General features: G+C 39.6%; 1 protein-coding gene across 1 annotated transcript in view; it reads left to right on the forward strand.

The window, feature by feature from the left end:
• LOC137266041 (E3 ubiquitin-protein ligase MARCHF5-like) overlaps positions 1-18,083 on the forward strand; it is a 54,511-nt gene that overhangs the window by 8,534 nt on the left and 27,894 nt on the right. Inside the window, exon 4 of the mRNA XM_067801540.1 lies at positions 1,766-1,952. Within this exon, the coding sequence (XP_067657641.1) occupies positions 1,766-1,952 (187 nt within the window). The remainder of the gene's footprint in view (positions 1-1,765; positions 1,953-18,083) is intronic.

The raw sequence follows: 18,083 nt of genomic DNA on the forward strand, positions 1-18,083 counted from the left end.
GAGATCCTTTTGTTAAGTGTCAAAATTGTATTTTAGATCAATATTTTGTTAAGGTGTGACTTTGGGAGTCAAATCTCAGAATGTAATCTCTAAATGGGAACTAGTAAACAGTGCAGAAATCTCTTGAGGATTCATTTTAGGCATCAGTAGACTTGCTGACTGCTTTGATTTGAATAGGAAGGGAAGCTAAAGTATGCTGACTGCAGGGACCTACACACTTCATTTGCCATCTTCGTAACATGAAGTTTGTGCATAGAGGCTCTTGAAGGTCACTTTTGTGGTGTCAGCTGGTACAGCTGGAAGACTGCATACTCATCTTCATACCATAGTCAACCACATGCTCATTCCAGTCAACCACATGCCTATACCATAGTCAACCACATGCTCGTACCATAATCAACCACATGCTTGTACCATAGTCAACCACCTCATCATACCATAGTCAACCACATCATCATACCATAATCAACCACATGCTCATACCATAATCAACCACATGCTTGTATCATAGGCAAGCACATGTTCGTACCGTAGTCATCCACATGCTCAAACCATAGTCAAGCACATCCTCATACCATAATCAACCACATGTTTGTACTGTAGTCAATCACATGCTCGTACCATAGTCAACCACATGTTTGTACTGTAGTCAATCACTTGCTCATACCATATTCAGTCACATCCTTATGCCTTAGTGAACCACATGCTCATACCATATTCAATCACATCCTTATGCCTTAGTGAACCACATGCTCATACCATATTCAATCACATCCTTATGCCTTAGTGAACCACATGCTCATACCATATTCAATCACATCCTTATGCCTTAGTGAACCACATGCTCATACCATATTCAATCACATCCTTATGCCTTAGTGAACCACATGCTCATGCCATAGTCAAATCTATGTCATATGCCATGCAAGACTAGGGAACACATTACTCCAACAACACTGAGCCTTCACATGCAGCGGGTTTTGTGGGACTTCTTTTCAAATGCAAATATTCTTCCAGTTGAAAGCATGAAAAGATCACTGAATAGACTCTCCTTTTAGTGTACCTGCATATTTCAACACCACTCTATTACTATGCTTATGAAGTGACAGAGTATCAAACAATAGCTAAAACTACAACAAACTAACAATACATAATGTCTCTGTAGAGCAAGGTACATAGTGTCTCTGTATAGAATTACAGTTTAGTGTACTAAGCATCTCTTTACAGAGCTATGACCAAGTGTGCAGTGTCTCTGTAGAGCTATAGCAGCTACTGTACATAGTGTCTTTGTACAGAACTATAGCAACCTCAGTAGCTCAGTTTCTACAGAACTATGGCTAAGAGTACAGTGTCTCTGTACAACACTATTGCTAAGTGTACATAGTTTCTGTGTACAGAACTATAGCTAAGTCTATCTCTACAGAACTATAGCTAATTGTACAGTGTCTCTGTACAAAACTATTGCTAAGTGTACATAGTGTCTGTGTTCAGAACTATAGCTAACTGTATCTCCACAGAACTATAGCTAATTGTACAGCGTCACTGTACAGCACTTGCTAAGTGTACATAGTGTCTGTGCACAGAACTATAGGTGACTGTATCTCTACAGAGCTACAGCTAAGTGTACAGTGTCTCTGTAAAGCACTATTGCTAAGTGTACTAGGTGTCTCCGTACAGAAATATAACTACCCGGTAAAACTATTGATTGTCTCTGTAAAACTCTGTTATCTAAGTTTAATTTTACTTTAAACATTGTTTGTTGCAGGTGCTAGGGCACAAGGAGGGGCTGAATGTGATGGAGAGAGCAGATCCATTGTTCCTTCTTATCGGATTACCCACAATCCCTGTCATGCTCATCTTGGGAAAGATGGTGCGCTGGGAAGACTATGTTCTCCGACTGTGGAGAAAACACTCCTCAAAACTGCCTCTCCTCAACTACCTGTTTCCTGATGGTAAGTTACACTGTGTTCTAAAGGTACAGTCCCATCTTGTGTAGATCTGGGATAAGTCCTGGGTTGATCCAAGTTAACATTGGGCACCAGTATTCATCCTGGACTGGTTCTTGGTGTATCCGGGGTGGACCAAGGGTAGATGCATGCTAAATCCTGTATTGGTCCTGGGTAGATCCTTAGTAGATATGGGGTAAATCTTGAAGTGATTGTGTGTAGATCCAGGATAGATGGAGGGCAGATGAAGGGTAGATGCTGCATTGATCTTGTGTACATACGGGTAGATTGTAAACTGATCCTGGGTAGACTCAGGAAGAAGGGTGATCCTTCATTGATCCTGTATAGATCCTTAGTAGATGTAGGATAGAGTCTGCTTTATTGCTGGGTAGTTACATGTAACGTTTTTGTCAGATCCTGAGTACATCTAGATCGGACCTTCGTGAATCCATACTGAATATATACAGAGAAGATGACAGAAGCTTTGAGTTCAAGGGTGCAGTCTCCTCAGCTGAGTAGTGACACCAAAGAGCAACACCATTTTAGTTTTTCTTCCCAAATGACATTGACAGTCTATGTGAAAAACTGAAAAAAAATATCAGCATTAAACATGCCCGCTCACTGTGGAAGTTCCTCAGAAGAGACTTATTCTGAATATAGACTATAGATCTCACCTGCAGTGGAGTTCTCAGGACTTCAAAAATATTGCTCTACGTCATTAAGATACTTTGCCTCTGGTACCATGTGTGTTTGTTGTTGCTCATATTGCCATTGAACCAAATCTACCATCTTTCAGTCGCATAGGTTAGGCTAGTGTTTGCTCACCAGGCTGAGCCCCAAAATTCTGAATGTTATGGAATATGTAAGGCATCATTTTCTTTGATATCTCCAGGTTATACATTCTGATAAATCTTCAGTAATAGTATACCCTGGAGATTATCAAGCATGGTAATGCATTAGCATGAATCATTCTTGACAATTAAGAAAGACTGTTAGCAAACATGGTAATATGTACCTTTAATAATTGAAGACGGTAAACTTTCAATCTACCTTGTAAAATGATAAAAGTAACACGACATGCTGCAGCAGTAGAAATGTGACATGGGATGTGGCAGTTGTGGTGTCTATTCCTTCGACGCCACAGGAGTGGATTTAGAACAACACTGTACTGTACATAACCAACACGTATGATCTTAAAATGAGACAATATGCTTATTGTTGAAATGGAAACTTTGACGGTCATTGACATATTTTGACATTCCATTGCAGTGGTGTTCGACCTTCACATTCTCTCATGTGTTTTGCCAGTGTATTCATAATGTATTGTTGTAGGCTGTACGCTGTGTTCTGGCTGCCTTGATTTATTCATGTTCTGTAGGTGTTGTATTGTGACTGTACGTTACACAGAGAACATGGATAAGTTGGCTCCAAACTGGCTGTACTGCATTGTCTCCCCTTGTATTTTAAATTTTATAGTTTCTTGATTTGTTTCATTGTCAGAAATGTCAAAATCAATTTTCAAAAACATTTTTCATCTAAAACCAATGCATGATTTTGGAAACTGTAGTGTCTCAACTTGTGTTCTTATTCCTGCATAGTTTCTTTATCTGTTTCATTTTCAAAAAATGTAAAATTAAATTTGCAAAAACATTTTTTATGTAAAACCTATCCATAGTTTTGAAACTTTCCGTGGTTTAAGGTTAGACCGTCTTGTTTAGAGTAACATCAGGAACAAATATTGCCAGCATGACTGTATGTTGGACAGATTTTTAGTGACATCTGCCCGGACGGAATAACTTTCCAAGTGGAATATAATAGTATAATTATTATAAAGGAAAACTCCACTCCAGGAACATATCCCAACCTCTAAAGATTCGGGTTAGAATTGGACTTCAGCAGTTTAAACTTATCATAAAATCAGGTGGTCAGAGTCACTGACTTGCTTGACCCACGTCATCATATCTCAGTTACATAGGTTCATGCTTATGATATTGATCACTGGATTGTCTGGTTCTGTCTTTATTGTCTACAGACCATGGCCATAGAGCCGGAAACAAACAAACAAACAAAGGAACAAAGAAACCGATCCTCTTTGTCAGAGGTCCAGGTTATGCTAACACTGTAATAGCTCCAACTCTGGCCATCTGTCTCCACGTGGACATGTGATTCCCTCCATAAGTTCACTAGAGAACGTTGTTGTGGTACCACTGTCAGTTTAATAAGTCAAACCTTATGATTAGTCATGCTTGTATCCTTGGCTTGTACAGATTGAACGTGAGTGGTTTGAAGCCTGTTTGAATGATGTTTCAGTTACACCATTAGCATTAAGTGGTGGGAAAGACAAGCACAAAACTGGTGCTCACAAAACTAGAACCTATTGGAGGATTCAAACTTATGATGTCAGGTGTGACCTCTGAATGCATCTCTGCACTGTGATTTGTGGCAGCCTAGATAACCATGGACCCATTTCTGAACAAAGTGGAGACTACACTCTTGACTCATGAAGCTGAATGAAGTTCATACGTACTTTGGTCAGCTAACGAGACAGCTCAGATGTGTAATTTTCAGGAAGGACTGTTGACATTTTTGTCTCAACTTCCACTGTTACTGTAACAAAGATGGCAACTCTGGAAGGTCATTTTCAAGGTCTTGTGAACTGAAGAATTGATTTCTAACCCTGGTGTTTGTGAAGGATGAACACGTTCTTTTGTCCTACACAGAGTTGCAAGTGGATGTGAAGGTCATCTTGTTGCCACCTGTACATATCCACTATTGGTAAATCAAGGAAACAAGTCTAGTGGTTGGAGGACTTATTTGTACAGTGAATATGGTATATACTGCTTCAAAAAAAACCACTAATACAAAGTTCTGCATAGAATATTTATGTTCGAAATATGTTTTATTTCTTAAGAATTATACAAAGAAATGCGTCATGTTTGCAGTTTCATGAAGTTTTTGTTTTTAAAAGAGAGAAAAGAGAACTGTGACAATGGACTTTTTCAGAATTATTAGCCATTTTCTGAATCTCGAGTGGGTCACTGCCCTTGTATCAATAGTAAACTTCAAAATTTTAATGGGCCATTTTTCATTCTAATGTGCAAAATGGCCCATGGCCCCTGCCATTCCCAATCCCTGCTACCTTGTATTGATACAAGTTTATGAATACAATGATAATAATAACTACCTGAGAAACATGTTCATTCATTAATGTTGCCAAGGTTACAATGGACTATAATCTGTGTGCTCTGAAAACGTACTGATGAATTTCACTATAAACACAAAAGTAAATCATACAAGGTCAACTTATAAATTTAGTGTGCCAAATGAACATTTAAATCTCAGAATTTTATTCAACTTTGAATAAAAATTGTTTAACAAGTGTTCATAGATTCAAATTGTTGTTACTGGTTTGTGTTACAAAGGTGTAATTTTTCACTGCAAACACTCTAGTACCAAATGACAATGCATAAAATTAATTTCATGATATTCGTTTGACAAGTAATGTCAAGTATTGTTTAGCATGTTTAGTATTAAATTACAGGAGTACATAACTTATTTTATCCATACACATTAAAGATAAAACAGTTCATTATTGATGAATAAATTAATATATTTTGATACTTATGAGTTGATATTTCATTGTGAATATGTTCAGTCAATGATACCTTTAAAAACTGTATTCATTGGCAAGGGGTAGCCTTGCAGTTAAACTGTTTGCCTGTCATGCCAAGGTAAGGTGTGAACCCCAATTCTGGTTTCCACCTGTGTGCTATTGTGGGAATATTGCTGAAAGGCAGTATAAAACCTCACTCACTCACTCACTCACTCACTCACTCACTCACTCACGCACGCACGCACGCACGCACGCACGCACGCACGCACGCACGCACGCACTCAATCACTCAATCAATCAATCAATCAATCAATCAATCAATCAATCAATCAAATGAAACAGTGTGTTAAGTGTAAGCATCTGTCACATGACCCACAGTTTTCACTGCCTACTGCATTCAGGCCCTGCCTATTCTGTTAGTACTAGTATCAGTAGTGGGGTAGCCTAATGGATAATGCATCCGCTTGTCATGCTGAAGACCTGGGTTTAATTCTCCACATGGGTACAATGTGTGAAGCCCATTAGTGGTGTTATTGAACTATGCTTGTCGTAAGAGGTGACTAACGGATCGGTTGGTCAGGCTCGCTGACTTGGTTGAGATATGTCATTGGTTCCCAATTGCGCAGATTGATGCTCATGTTGTTGGTCACTGGATTGTCTGGTCTAGACTCGATTATTTACAGACTGGCGCCATATAGCTGGAATATTGCTGAGGTCGGCGTAAAACTAAACTCACTCACTCACTCACTGCCATGATATTGCTCGAATATTGTTAAAGGTGGTATAACACCATACCTGCTCACTCGCTTCATTGGTAGGAGAAATGTGATGCAATTTGATTCTGACTTGAATGGGGCTGATAACTGCCAGATGAAAAATTGAACGAAAATGTAATCATCTCCAGTGGATCTATTTCAGCTTGAAGTTACAGATTACAGTGTCAGTCACTGTCCAAACTTTACACTATCTCACACCATGATCCGTGATGTATAACGATATCTCAGATTGCACGTTTTCAGCCAGGGCTAAAATGTGGAGGAGTTAATAAACCAAATTGTGATTGTGTACTCTGAAAAGACCAATATTGAATATAACTGTTGGCGTTATAACTTCACACACTGCTCGTGTACATGATGGGGGAGATAATTTGTCTATTTATTGATTAAAATTTCTTCTTCCATTGTAATTCTTTTTAGTGATGCGTCATTGTTGTGGGGTTTTTTTTCAGTTAAACACATTCCAATGCTTTGTTCAAATTGCCAGAAACAATCCAGTAAGAGGATACACAGTGACACCATGTTGTTAATAATGTATCTACCAACTTCGTCAGCTCTGCTTAGAGATGTTTTACTTATGTAGGCACATATTTTGTTTTCTTGTAATAATTCATTCTTAAAGTTTTGACATTTGTGACTTGAACTTGAGTGTACAGCCAGGTTTTCAATGTCCTTTTGTGTAGAGATAATCATGTGACCAGATAGTGATTCATTACATTGATCTAGTTCTGATGACAAACAAACAAAAATTTGAATTACAATCAAGGATGTACATGATCATTGATTATTTTGATGCAGTTGTCAAACATTGTGGATTGGTAATACAGGATTAGAATCTGTTTTGGCAATTATTGTATGTTTTACTTTGTATGCGAATCCAAAATAATTGCATAACTGAATTATTGAATTATTTTTTTTTTATGCACATATGCAGGTAATTGGGCTCTGGTAGTGATTACTAGTTTTCATCAGTGTGGTCTCAGTGGAGTCCGAAGTGGATAAAATGTTGCACAAATTTGAATGACATTCAGTATGTAGAATGGACACTGATCAGTTTCAATAAACAGCAGTGTTTGGTTTAAATGGGGAAGGTCACATGATAGTTGTGTGGACATGATGGACTCTTTACAACTATTGATATGTGCGAATGAACATTCATTTTTCATTGTATGGTGACAGTGCATGTCTGGTATCTGATTCATTTTGAGTTTAGTCTTCATGCTTTAGGTCAGGATTGAACAGACTCAAGAATGGGTATTAGTAGAAGTTGTTGGTATCAATCATGTCAGGGTATGAAAAACTCATCAGATTCTTGTTCCTCTAATAGTACTTCTTGAATGATGTCTCCTGTTTCATTTGCAGCTTCAGCCCACACAATAACTTCAAGCAGTTGACCTTTTACCGCATGAAAACTGATCTGAGGACAATTCTAGCTTTTTCAATTTCAATCAGTCTTGGTACAGACATTCCCCTAGTGTGTGTTGGGGAGGGAGGGAGGGCGGAGTGCTGGTTGTAAAGACCAGGGGAATAGGGGCAAATATTGTCTGTATCACACAATGATTGTGTTGTATTTGTGGGGGAGGGAGTTGTGCTTGACTACAATGTGAGATGATATTGATCGGGAGAGGTAGGTATGGCCAATCCTTCGTTTGTAAAAAAGTTAAATACTTTGCAAATAATTAGCGTCATGTTATAATCTCATTTTTCAGGTACTGCAGTCACGAATGTCTGGTTTGCCGAGCAAATCACACATGTCAATTTCACATGTGCACCTTGCCCACCTGGCTGTTCTACCAGCAAGTGACCCCCCCACCCCGCCACCCCCCGTACAAAATAGCGAAAGGTGACAAGAAAATGATGATCATTTGTTGAACAACTTTTTTTATTCAGGTTTGCCAAATTATGAGACACATCATCAGAGTTGGTCTGTCGATTTCATGTGGCTGTGCAAAATTTGGTTTTGTTGCAATTTAGATTTTGTGTTAGTGAGCAATTCATCGGTCTCAAATGGAATCAAATGTACTGTAGAGACATGTTCACCTGACCTACATTAACACGTAGACCCACCATCACATGGCCTACATTCACAATAGACCCACTTTCATCTGACCTACATTCACACATGGACCCATCTTCACATGGCCTATATTCACAGATAGATCAACGTTCATCTGGCCTACATTCACAGATAGATCCATCTTCACGTGGCCTACATTCACAGATATAGCCACCTTCATGTGGCCCACATTCACAGATAGATCAACCTTCATCTTACCTACATTCACAGATATAGCCACCTTGATCTGGCCTACATTCACAGATAAATCCACCTTCATCTTACCTACATTCACAGATAAATCAACCTTCATCTGGCCTACATTCACAGATACACCCACCTTCATCTGGCCTACATATGCAGTGGTCAACATTCTGGAAAGAACACTTTCATTAGCAAATGTAACACTGTATCTGGCACATCTGGTCCATAAGAACACAACCATGAATTGTTTCTGATTCTGCCCTGGTGAATTACACAAAAGTAAACTTGACCTTTTCGTCCATTGATGTCAATGCTAGCAGAAATGTGGTTACTCTTAACATTTGCTGGCTACCCTAGCAAGCTGATGATGATTAAGTATTGATTAATGAATAGTTGCATGTGGCTCCCTGGCTCCTACAGCTGAGTGATTAAAGGCATGTACAGTCAGCCGTGAGTCTGCACCACCGGTGGGCAGTCCGCTGAGATGCGTGTAACTTTCAGATGTGATCAAGTGTCCAGGGAGTTGAGCTGTGTAGGGCAGCTGGTGTAATGTGGGTGTGTGCACATGTGCATGTGCATGTGTTTCGGAACATTTTGAAACAAGTATTAAGCACATGGCTGCGGCTACTTGTTATATCAAAACATTTCATGGATATTTCACTCAGATTGAGTGAGTGAGTGAGCGAGTGGGTTTTGTTTTACATTGCCTTTAGCGATATTTCAGCAATATCATGGCGGGGGACACTAGAAAAGGGTTCCAACAAAGAAACAATATACTGACTCAGTATACAGTATGCTAGTCATCTGGGCAGCCATTTTGCATCCTTTAGATGCAGATCACCAGGGAGGGTGACAACAAGTACCAGCTTTTAACACTTTTGATGTGTCATAATCAGGGATTCAATCCTGTAACCTTCCTATCTCCAGGTAGATGTTGAATCCAAGGTGACCATCTCCATCTCCAGGTAGATGTTGTATCCGAAGTGACTGTTTCCAGGTAGATGTATCCATTGTGAATGGCTATCTGCTGCAGAGCTGCAGTCAATATAAGTGGTAGTCTACAGGGTTACATCATTTCATTATGTATACTGAGAATGGACTATGCAACCTGTACACACCTGTCGCTCTAAGTAACACACCTTTGAGTCTCGCAGACGGCTACACAGTACAGAGATAGCGTTGCCTAGCTGAACCTCAATAATTCCATCCTGGATGCAATTTATTTGAGTTCTGTGAAATGGTAAAATTTTAATAACAGACCTGCCAATTTTCATAGAGTGAAGTCCAAACTCCATTAATTGATTTGTCACAGATATTTTTTACCCCCAACTCCAGGTTGATAGGTTTGCGGAAGAACTGAAATAATATTTTTAGATTTTGAAAAGGTTTCCTGCCATATTCATTATGGGTGTCTTATTGCTCCTGCAATTAACATATTGCCTGTGCCTTGTTCAGATCTACACAATGGTCTGGATAGACTGCTCTGTTATGTTTTTTCCCCAACTGTTATTTCGAAGGGTTGAATGATCTGTCAACCAAGTACAAAAAAATGGCTACTGATCTATTAACCAATTTCAGAAAAAGGGTTGACTGATCTCTTAACCAATTACAAAAAAAGCCACAGACTAAGAAATCTTTTCTTAAGATTTACGATTGGTCTGTCAGCTTTATTCCACATTTATCTTTATTTGGTAATGCTAGGGTATGGGCGTACAGGCGATGTCCCAGTTCACGGACAGATTGGGATACAGGTTGACTCTGTTGTTGCAGGATTTCTTTGGCCTTGTATATGCTGAATAAGGTTCTACAGTAGTAGATTACAAGGTACATAAGAAGCAATCGGTTATTGATGAAGCAGATTATAGTTGGCAACACACACCGGCATGGCCGTAACCAAATGATCAAGATTATAGAATTCATTGATTTCTGTAAACTACGTCAGTGCACTGTTGAACGGCTTCTTGATTCCCACGTGTTCAATAAATATTTCAGCAGCAGTTCCATTTGTAAAGAGTGCTGTGCCGCAGTAGGACTCCATCACGCCAATCGTACTTGAGTATAAGCCCACGTCTTGCTGTACTTGTCTTCAGGCCCACGTCCTGCGTACTTGTCTTAAAGAGCACATTGTGCCAGTAGTGTCCATAACAAACAGATCAATCATTTGTCTTAATAACAACTGTTACATTGGGATTATCCAAATATGGTAGTACAAGATGTCTTCCTTCTTCCGCTACTTTGAATAATGTACAAGATGATAGAGTTCAACGGGAATCAGTACCACCATCTTGTGTGAAAGTGTATTTCTTTCATATATCAAATAATCCCAAGATCCTATAATCAAGATAATCAGATTTCCTGCAACTGTTGTCCTTGTTGCTTGCACCGGCATAATGACGAGGGAGATTTATCAGCTACACAGTGGGAATAATGGCAGTAAATTGACTCTGTTAAGTTGTGGCCATTACTGGAAGCGTGAAGATGGATGAAGCATTTACATGAAATTACAGCACAATTTGCTATGCTTTGCCAACAATCATGAATTCATGACTTCATGTCATGCATACTGGCAGTAACATAAAACAATTGATTCTTGTCCAACTTGGCGATCAAAATAATACAGAATTATATTTTCTGTATTATTCTTGGTATAGTGGCTCTTTATACCTGGCTCTTTCTACTGGATTGTGTCAAAGATCTAAATACTTAATTGATAGTGAGTGTGTAAGGGAATTTTATCATGTTTAGTCATGGTGTATCAGAAGCTGATTGTCAAACATTCCCTACTGTACATACTTAAGCTGCCCCTAAGCTCTTTCAGTCATCAGTCTCCATCCTTCCTGGTACCCATTATGCAACATTTTGAGAATGGGTCGAAGTGTAAATCTACATTGGCTGTGGGGATACTCTAGGATATTTTAAGAGATGATACAACCCTTCAAGTACAATGTATTACATGTTGTGTTATTCTCAATAAACAAATTGGGGATCTTGTACATTTCTAAATTTCACAAGATTGAGTGCTGAGTCTTCTCTACAAAAAGTATTCCCCCAATATTCAAAATCCCTGGCTTTCTGTCTTCAGTATGTGATATGAATGAATGATATGCTGTTACTGAAATGTGAGTTGCCCCCTTGAAGATGTGCCAGAAAGTTTTATCATGGGTTCAAACCCTAGATTTGCCATGATTGTGTTTCTGAGCTTTTCAGCACATGCCCCTTTTCATGGTGTTGATTAGTGTATGTTCGTCCGTGATGTAACTGAAATAGTGTTCTTAGCGATGTTAAATCAATCTCATCACTCACCCACACATGCATATTTGTTATATGCATTTGTTTTATAAGTGTATATGGTTTGGTGAACAGTTTGATGGCATGCTGGATGAAGCAGTCACTCATCACACTGGTTTCGATGCACGAGTGCAGCGTGTGAATGCCTACTTTTCTCGTCATCATTATATATTCATGATTGCTTTTATTTTGACAAGATGTTCCTTAAATCTGTAAGTGAAAACTAGGTCTTTGTTGGTTTATGTCCAACGACCTTGACCCAGTGAGACAATCACTGAAGCAGCTGCTGCTGCATGTACTCAATAAAACCTGACAATCATACCGCTGTACATACACAAACAGTATGTAGCTCAAGGCAGCACTATTATTTCAAACTGTCATAAACGTCTCAATTATTCCGTTCTATGGTAAATGATATGAATAACTGAATAATGGACATTTGCTGTCCTGTGTGCACAAGCGCCATGTTGACGTGTCTGGTCCCACTGTGAATTAGTCACTCCCGTCATGATTATTTGTCATTAAAACTGAATTAGTTAGGCACTGGATTTTAGTCTTTGTCTTTTTGTGAGTGAGGTGGGTTATAAGCCACTTTTAGCAATATTCCAGCAATGTCATGGTGGGGAACACCAGAAATGGGCTTTACATCTTTTACCCATGTGGAGAGCTGAACCCGTACCTTTGTTGTGACAAGTGAATGCTTTAGCCACTGGACTACCCCACCTCCCCCTTATCTGTTTGTGTTTTGTCAAGTTGGCAACTGCCCATCTTTGTGATGCATTTGTGGAAGTACCTGTCTTTGTGGAGGTACAGATTTTGTTTTTTCACACATTTTTATCTCCCAAGGGTTTCCTGGGAAGAACAGGTCATTAGTAGTGTTTGCTTGTTTGATGTTCAGCCATAACTGAGAGCTCACTTCAATACTTTTGTCTTTATTGAGCTATAAACATACAAATCCATGTGCACAGTGCTTAAATCCTTGTATTTATGCAAAATGTAATTCCATAAACATAAACATTATTGAATTCAACTTTAATTTTTAATGTAGTAAAGTTAAAGAACCCCATTTTTTCACACAATTACAGTTAATATGGTATGGCATGAAAATTATAGAAATATGAAAAAGTAGGGTGTTCTTTCACATCTTTTGAATAGTTTATGGCAACAATAACAACTTCATAATATGAAATCCATTATGTCATTCAGCACAATAATACAAAACAATCTCCATTCTGTTAAAAGTCAGTTGGGTCATTCGGATAGCCTGATGGTTAAAGCTTTCACTCATCACACCAAAGACCTGGGTTTGATTCCCTACATGAGCACCATGTGTGAAGCCCATTTCTGGTGTTCCAGAATATTGCTGAAGGCAGCGTAAAACTCAGCTAGCTCACTCACTCACTCACTCACTCACTCACTCACTCACTCACTCACTCACTCACTCACTCACTCACTCACTCACTCACTCACTCACTCACTCACTCACTCACTCACTCTCTCTCTCTCACTCACTCACTCACTCACTCACTCACTCACTCACTCACTCTTATTAGCACATTCGTGTACTCACTGTCAGCCAATAAGGAAACAGTAGCCTGTTAGTACAAATGGTGATATTTATTTTTGTTCATGGAAACATTTATTCAAGATTAGTAAATCGGCAACATTGTATGACTTGACTGGTTGTTGCACCCAGTTTCTCTTGCTATCCAACCAATGTCTGTCAGACCTTGTATCAGACATTTACATCCTGCCATAGTATGTCGCCTGACCTCATCTTGGAGAATTACAGTATGTTCAGAACATATTTGGAAAGATTTCAAGAGGTCACAGACAGCTGAATTTTGATGGCCCAATATCATCAGGCACAAGACAGATTGTCTCTGGCGTACAGCAGGGTTAGAAAATACTTTTCATTTTCTCCAGTCTGCTGAATGATTTGCCATCTATCTAATGGTGTGAATGGATGGCCACTAGAATATGTCAATACCACTGCCATAATCTCACAACCCTCAAAGTAAATATATGTTAGTTGTGGAAAAAGAATATGGGATATGAACATGAAAAAAGGAAAAAATGATAATTGTGAACCCTAACTCTACAGTTGTGATTATAGAAGTTTTGTTCACAGTGAGAGTGGGCAATACGGATTTGCATTACATATTTGAGACTGTTGTTCACCATATTATAAGATGGTAATGAAGTGATTTCTAGGGCTGTGCAATATAACCGGTATTTACTGGTTCAGACATAAAAACAATAACTTTGTAACACTCGGAAATCTTTGAATTTTACCATTTTTCATATCATGTGAATCTTGTAAAGTGGTGACCCCAATGACAAACAAGTTATTGTGGTGCCAAATACTAGGGCAAAGGCTTGAATATGACAGCATTTGGGGTTGAAAATATGCACAGTAAATGGAACAGTTGATAAGCGTCATGATTAGAAATTTTTATGAAAGCTTATTGATGCATGATAAGTGATTTAGTTGTGTTTCTGCTTTATAAATCAGTCATTAACTCGATTGAAGTAGTTGTTTGTTTCAAAGAACCCTTGCAATATATTACAATACATATTGCAATATATACTTTCACCTCGCAATCTGAAAATACCCACCCTTAGTAATTTTTGTATTAGTTGAACATTAATCCGTGTTTAATGTAGCTGGTCACTGATATGTGCTGGGATGATCGTCACATATCGATCATGTTGAGGTCTGTTTGATCTAGCGGCATTTCAGTCTCCCAAATGAAAGCAGCTTGAATTGAACCTGTTATAGATTTGTTAGCCCACTCATTAGGTTTTGAGCAGGATTGGGTTCAGGAGATAAGTTAGGAAGGTGGAATATGTTGGGCTGAAGAGGCTAGGCTGCTGTTATTTAACCATGGTCAGTTACTGCACATTTATCATATGGCTTGACGGCGTGACTAAAATGCATTTGCTGCAGATCTGAACCCATATCAACATTTTCTTGACAGGGTGGAAATTGTTACCTCTAAGACATAAACATTTCATGAAGTTGACCGTTATATGTCTTCCTTGCCAAGTAAAGAGGCTTGGTCATTACCAAATTGTTGGAAGAAACAATGCTATAAATTTCTAATATGGCATTCCCCTTGACTGGTCTTGTGGGAGACACAAGTAGATTACTTGTACATAATGAATTCTCCCTTGAGTGAGGGGAAGCCATCTTGATGGTCACTTCTGGCTGACATGCTGTAACTACACTTTGATTATTCATGGCTGAAAGGCAAGGTGTAAGGTTCAAGGTCCTTTCAGCTCCCAACCCATTTGCAGCAATGGCCTACCACTGCTTTGATCAGATGGCCTACTTGTATGAAGGCTGGCTATAGCTGTGGCCAGGTGGTCAGGAGACTGACCTTCTGTAACTATTGGTAGGTGGTCTGGGGACTGATCTCTTATAACTGTTGCTAGGTGGTCAGGAGACTGACCTACTGTAACTATTGGTAGGTGGTCTGGGGACTGATCTCGTATAACTGTGTCCAGATGGTCAGGAGACTGGCCTACTGTAACTATTGGTAGGTGGTCTGGAGACTGATCTCTTACAACTGTTGCTAGGTGGTCTAGAAAACTGACCTACTGTAACTATTGGTTGGTGGTCTAGAGACTGATCTCGTATAACTGTTGCTAGATGGTCAGGAGACTGACCTACTGTAACTATTGTTTGGTGGTCTGGAGACTGATCTCGTATAACTGTTGCTAGATGGTCAGGAGACTGACCTACTGTAACTATTGGTAGGTGGTCTGGAGACTGATCTCGTATAACTGTTGCTAGATGGTCAGGAGACTGGCTTACTTTAGCTATCGGTAGGTGGTCTACTGTTGATGGGTGGTCTGCAGACTGGCCCACTGTAGCTGTCGGTTGGTCGTTTGGAGACTGGTCTACTGTAGCTGTTGATGGTTGGTCTGGAGACAGGACGACTGTAGCTGTTGGTAGGTGGTCTGTAGATTGGTCTACTATAGCTGTTGGTGGTTGGTCTGGAGACAGGACCACTGTAACTGTTAGTAGGTGGTCAGGACACTGGCTTACTTTATCTATTGGTAGGTGGTCTACTGTTGATGGGTGGTCTGCAGACTGGCCCACTGTAGCTGTCGGTTGGTCATTTGGAGACTGGTCTGCTGTAACTGTTGGTAGGTGGTCTGGAAACTGGTCTACTGTAGCTGTTGATGGGTGGTCTGGAAACTGGTCTACTGTAGCTGTTGATGATTGGTCTGGAGACAGGACCACTGTAACTGTTGGTAGGTGGTCTGTAGACTGGTCTTCTATAACTGTTGGTGGTTGGTCGGGAGATGGTCTACTATAACTGTTGGTAGGTGGTCTGTAGACTGGTCTTCTATAACTGTTGGTGGTTGGTCGTAAGATGGTCTACTATAACTGTTGGTTGGTGTTTTGAGACTGGTCTATTATAGCTGTGGCCAGGACGACGTCTTGTTACAGCTATGATACTGAGATCAGATAATGAGAAACTGGTATGAATTATCAATATTAAGTCAATTCTTAAATAGATAAATAGATGCCCTGTTGTGATGGTTTCGTCCTGCTAGTCATAAATTCACTGCCCTTGTGCCTTGTGAAGTAGCATCACAGTGGCAGTTCAAGTCAATACTCATTGAAATATTCATCCTTCTTCTCCAAACAGGCCGATTTCCATTCAGTTTCAAAGAGGTTTAAAGCAAGGAGTGGAGACTGTGTGAAGAAATATGGGTAATGGTGAAGGGTGTTGCTTTCATGTGGATGGGAGGGGATATGAAAGAAGAGAGGATGAGAGTTGGGCAGATAGATGGAGGAGGAAGGGCAGGAGGTAGAGGAGGGTTGAAAGATTGATGATAGATGGTGGATCCCCTCAGTGTGTTGTAGGTCACTGGTTTTATATTGCTGATTGTGGATCATTATACCATGTCTGTGGTTCATTATACCATGCCTGTGGTTCATTATACCATGCCTGTGGTTCATTATGCCATGTCTATGGTTTGTTGATGATGCTGCTGATGACATATATTCTTCATAGGTCCTTCCGATTCACTCAGATTGCATGGACATGGAGGGCCAATTGAAATATGTGTTCTTTAATTTGGCAAGAGTTCATTTATGAATGGAAATGGTTAGACAATGGTATGTGTGAAGAGCTGTGTTGATATTTATATTGTCTTGCAGTCAGTAAAGCTGTTACGGGGTATTTGGGTGGCTCAGTACTATAAAGACTTGTGAGGATTCACAGTAGAATAGGTCTTCAGCAACCCATGCTTGCCATGAAAGGTGACTATGCCTGCCTTAAGAAGTGACTAACAGGATCGGGTGGTCAGGCAATGACACGTCGTTGATTCCCCATTGTTCAGATCAATGCTTGTGTTGGTCACTGGATTGTCTGGTCCTGACTCAATTATTTACAGACCCCCATCATACAGCTGGAATATTGCTGAGTGCAGCGTAAAACTAACCTCACTCACTCATTCACTCGCTTGCTTGCTTTGTTCGATCATATTGTGCACTTCGAGCATGATATCTAGTCTGGAAAAGGCATGTTATGAAATAATAAATATTCTCATTTTATTGTTATTGCAGTTGGCTCTAATATTTCAGTGTATATTTGATCAAGTGGCCATGGTCAAGCACTTAAAGTTAAAACGGTGCCATGAGTTTGATGGTTGTGCCAATGCAATAGTTTAGGTAATATTTTGGTAACTTACAATCTGTTATATAGGCAAAGAGTGTGTCCTTCAGCAGGAAACAGTTTATTCCCTGTGTGCAGTCAGGGTTAAACTTCATTAGGTCTCAAGCAGACTATGCTTGTCAATGAGGTAACACGGATTGGGTTTTAGACATGCAGAAATTTGGTAGATTGTTGATGGATTGGCATTTTGCCCCTGAAGCATTGATGTGTTCATGATGTCAGTAATTGGTGGTCTGCTCCAGATTCGATTCTTCAGTGTTCACGAATGGTGTTTCAAAGTAACAAGACATTGGGTCCTGTAAGTCTCATATGTCTTTCTGACCTACTGAAAATTCACAGGACCCATGGGATAAAACTTAACCACCAGGGCTCGATTTAACAGATGTTAACCTACATGTACCAGGTGCAACGTAAGATAAAGACCTAGCTGCACCATCATAAAATTCCAGTTGCAGTGTAGTGTGTTTAACGTCAGAGTTTTCGGTGCACATAAACATATGTCTG

Source organism: Haliotis asinina, chromosome 15 (assembly GCF_037392515.1).
Source record: "Haliotis asinina isolate JCU_RB_2024 chromosome 15, JCU_Hal_asi_v2, whole genome shotgun sequence".
NCBI lineage: Eukaryota > Metazoa > Mollusca > Gastropoda > Lepetellida > Haliotidae > Haliotis > Haliotis asinina.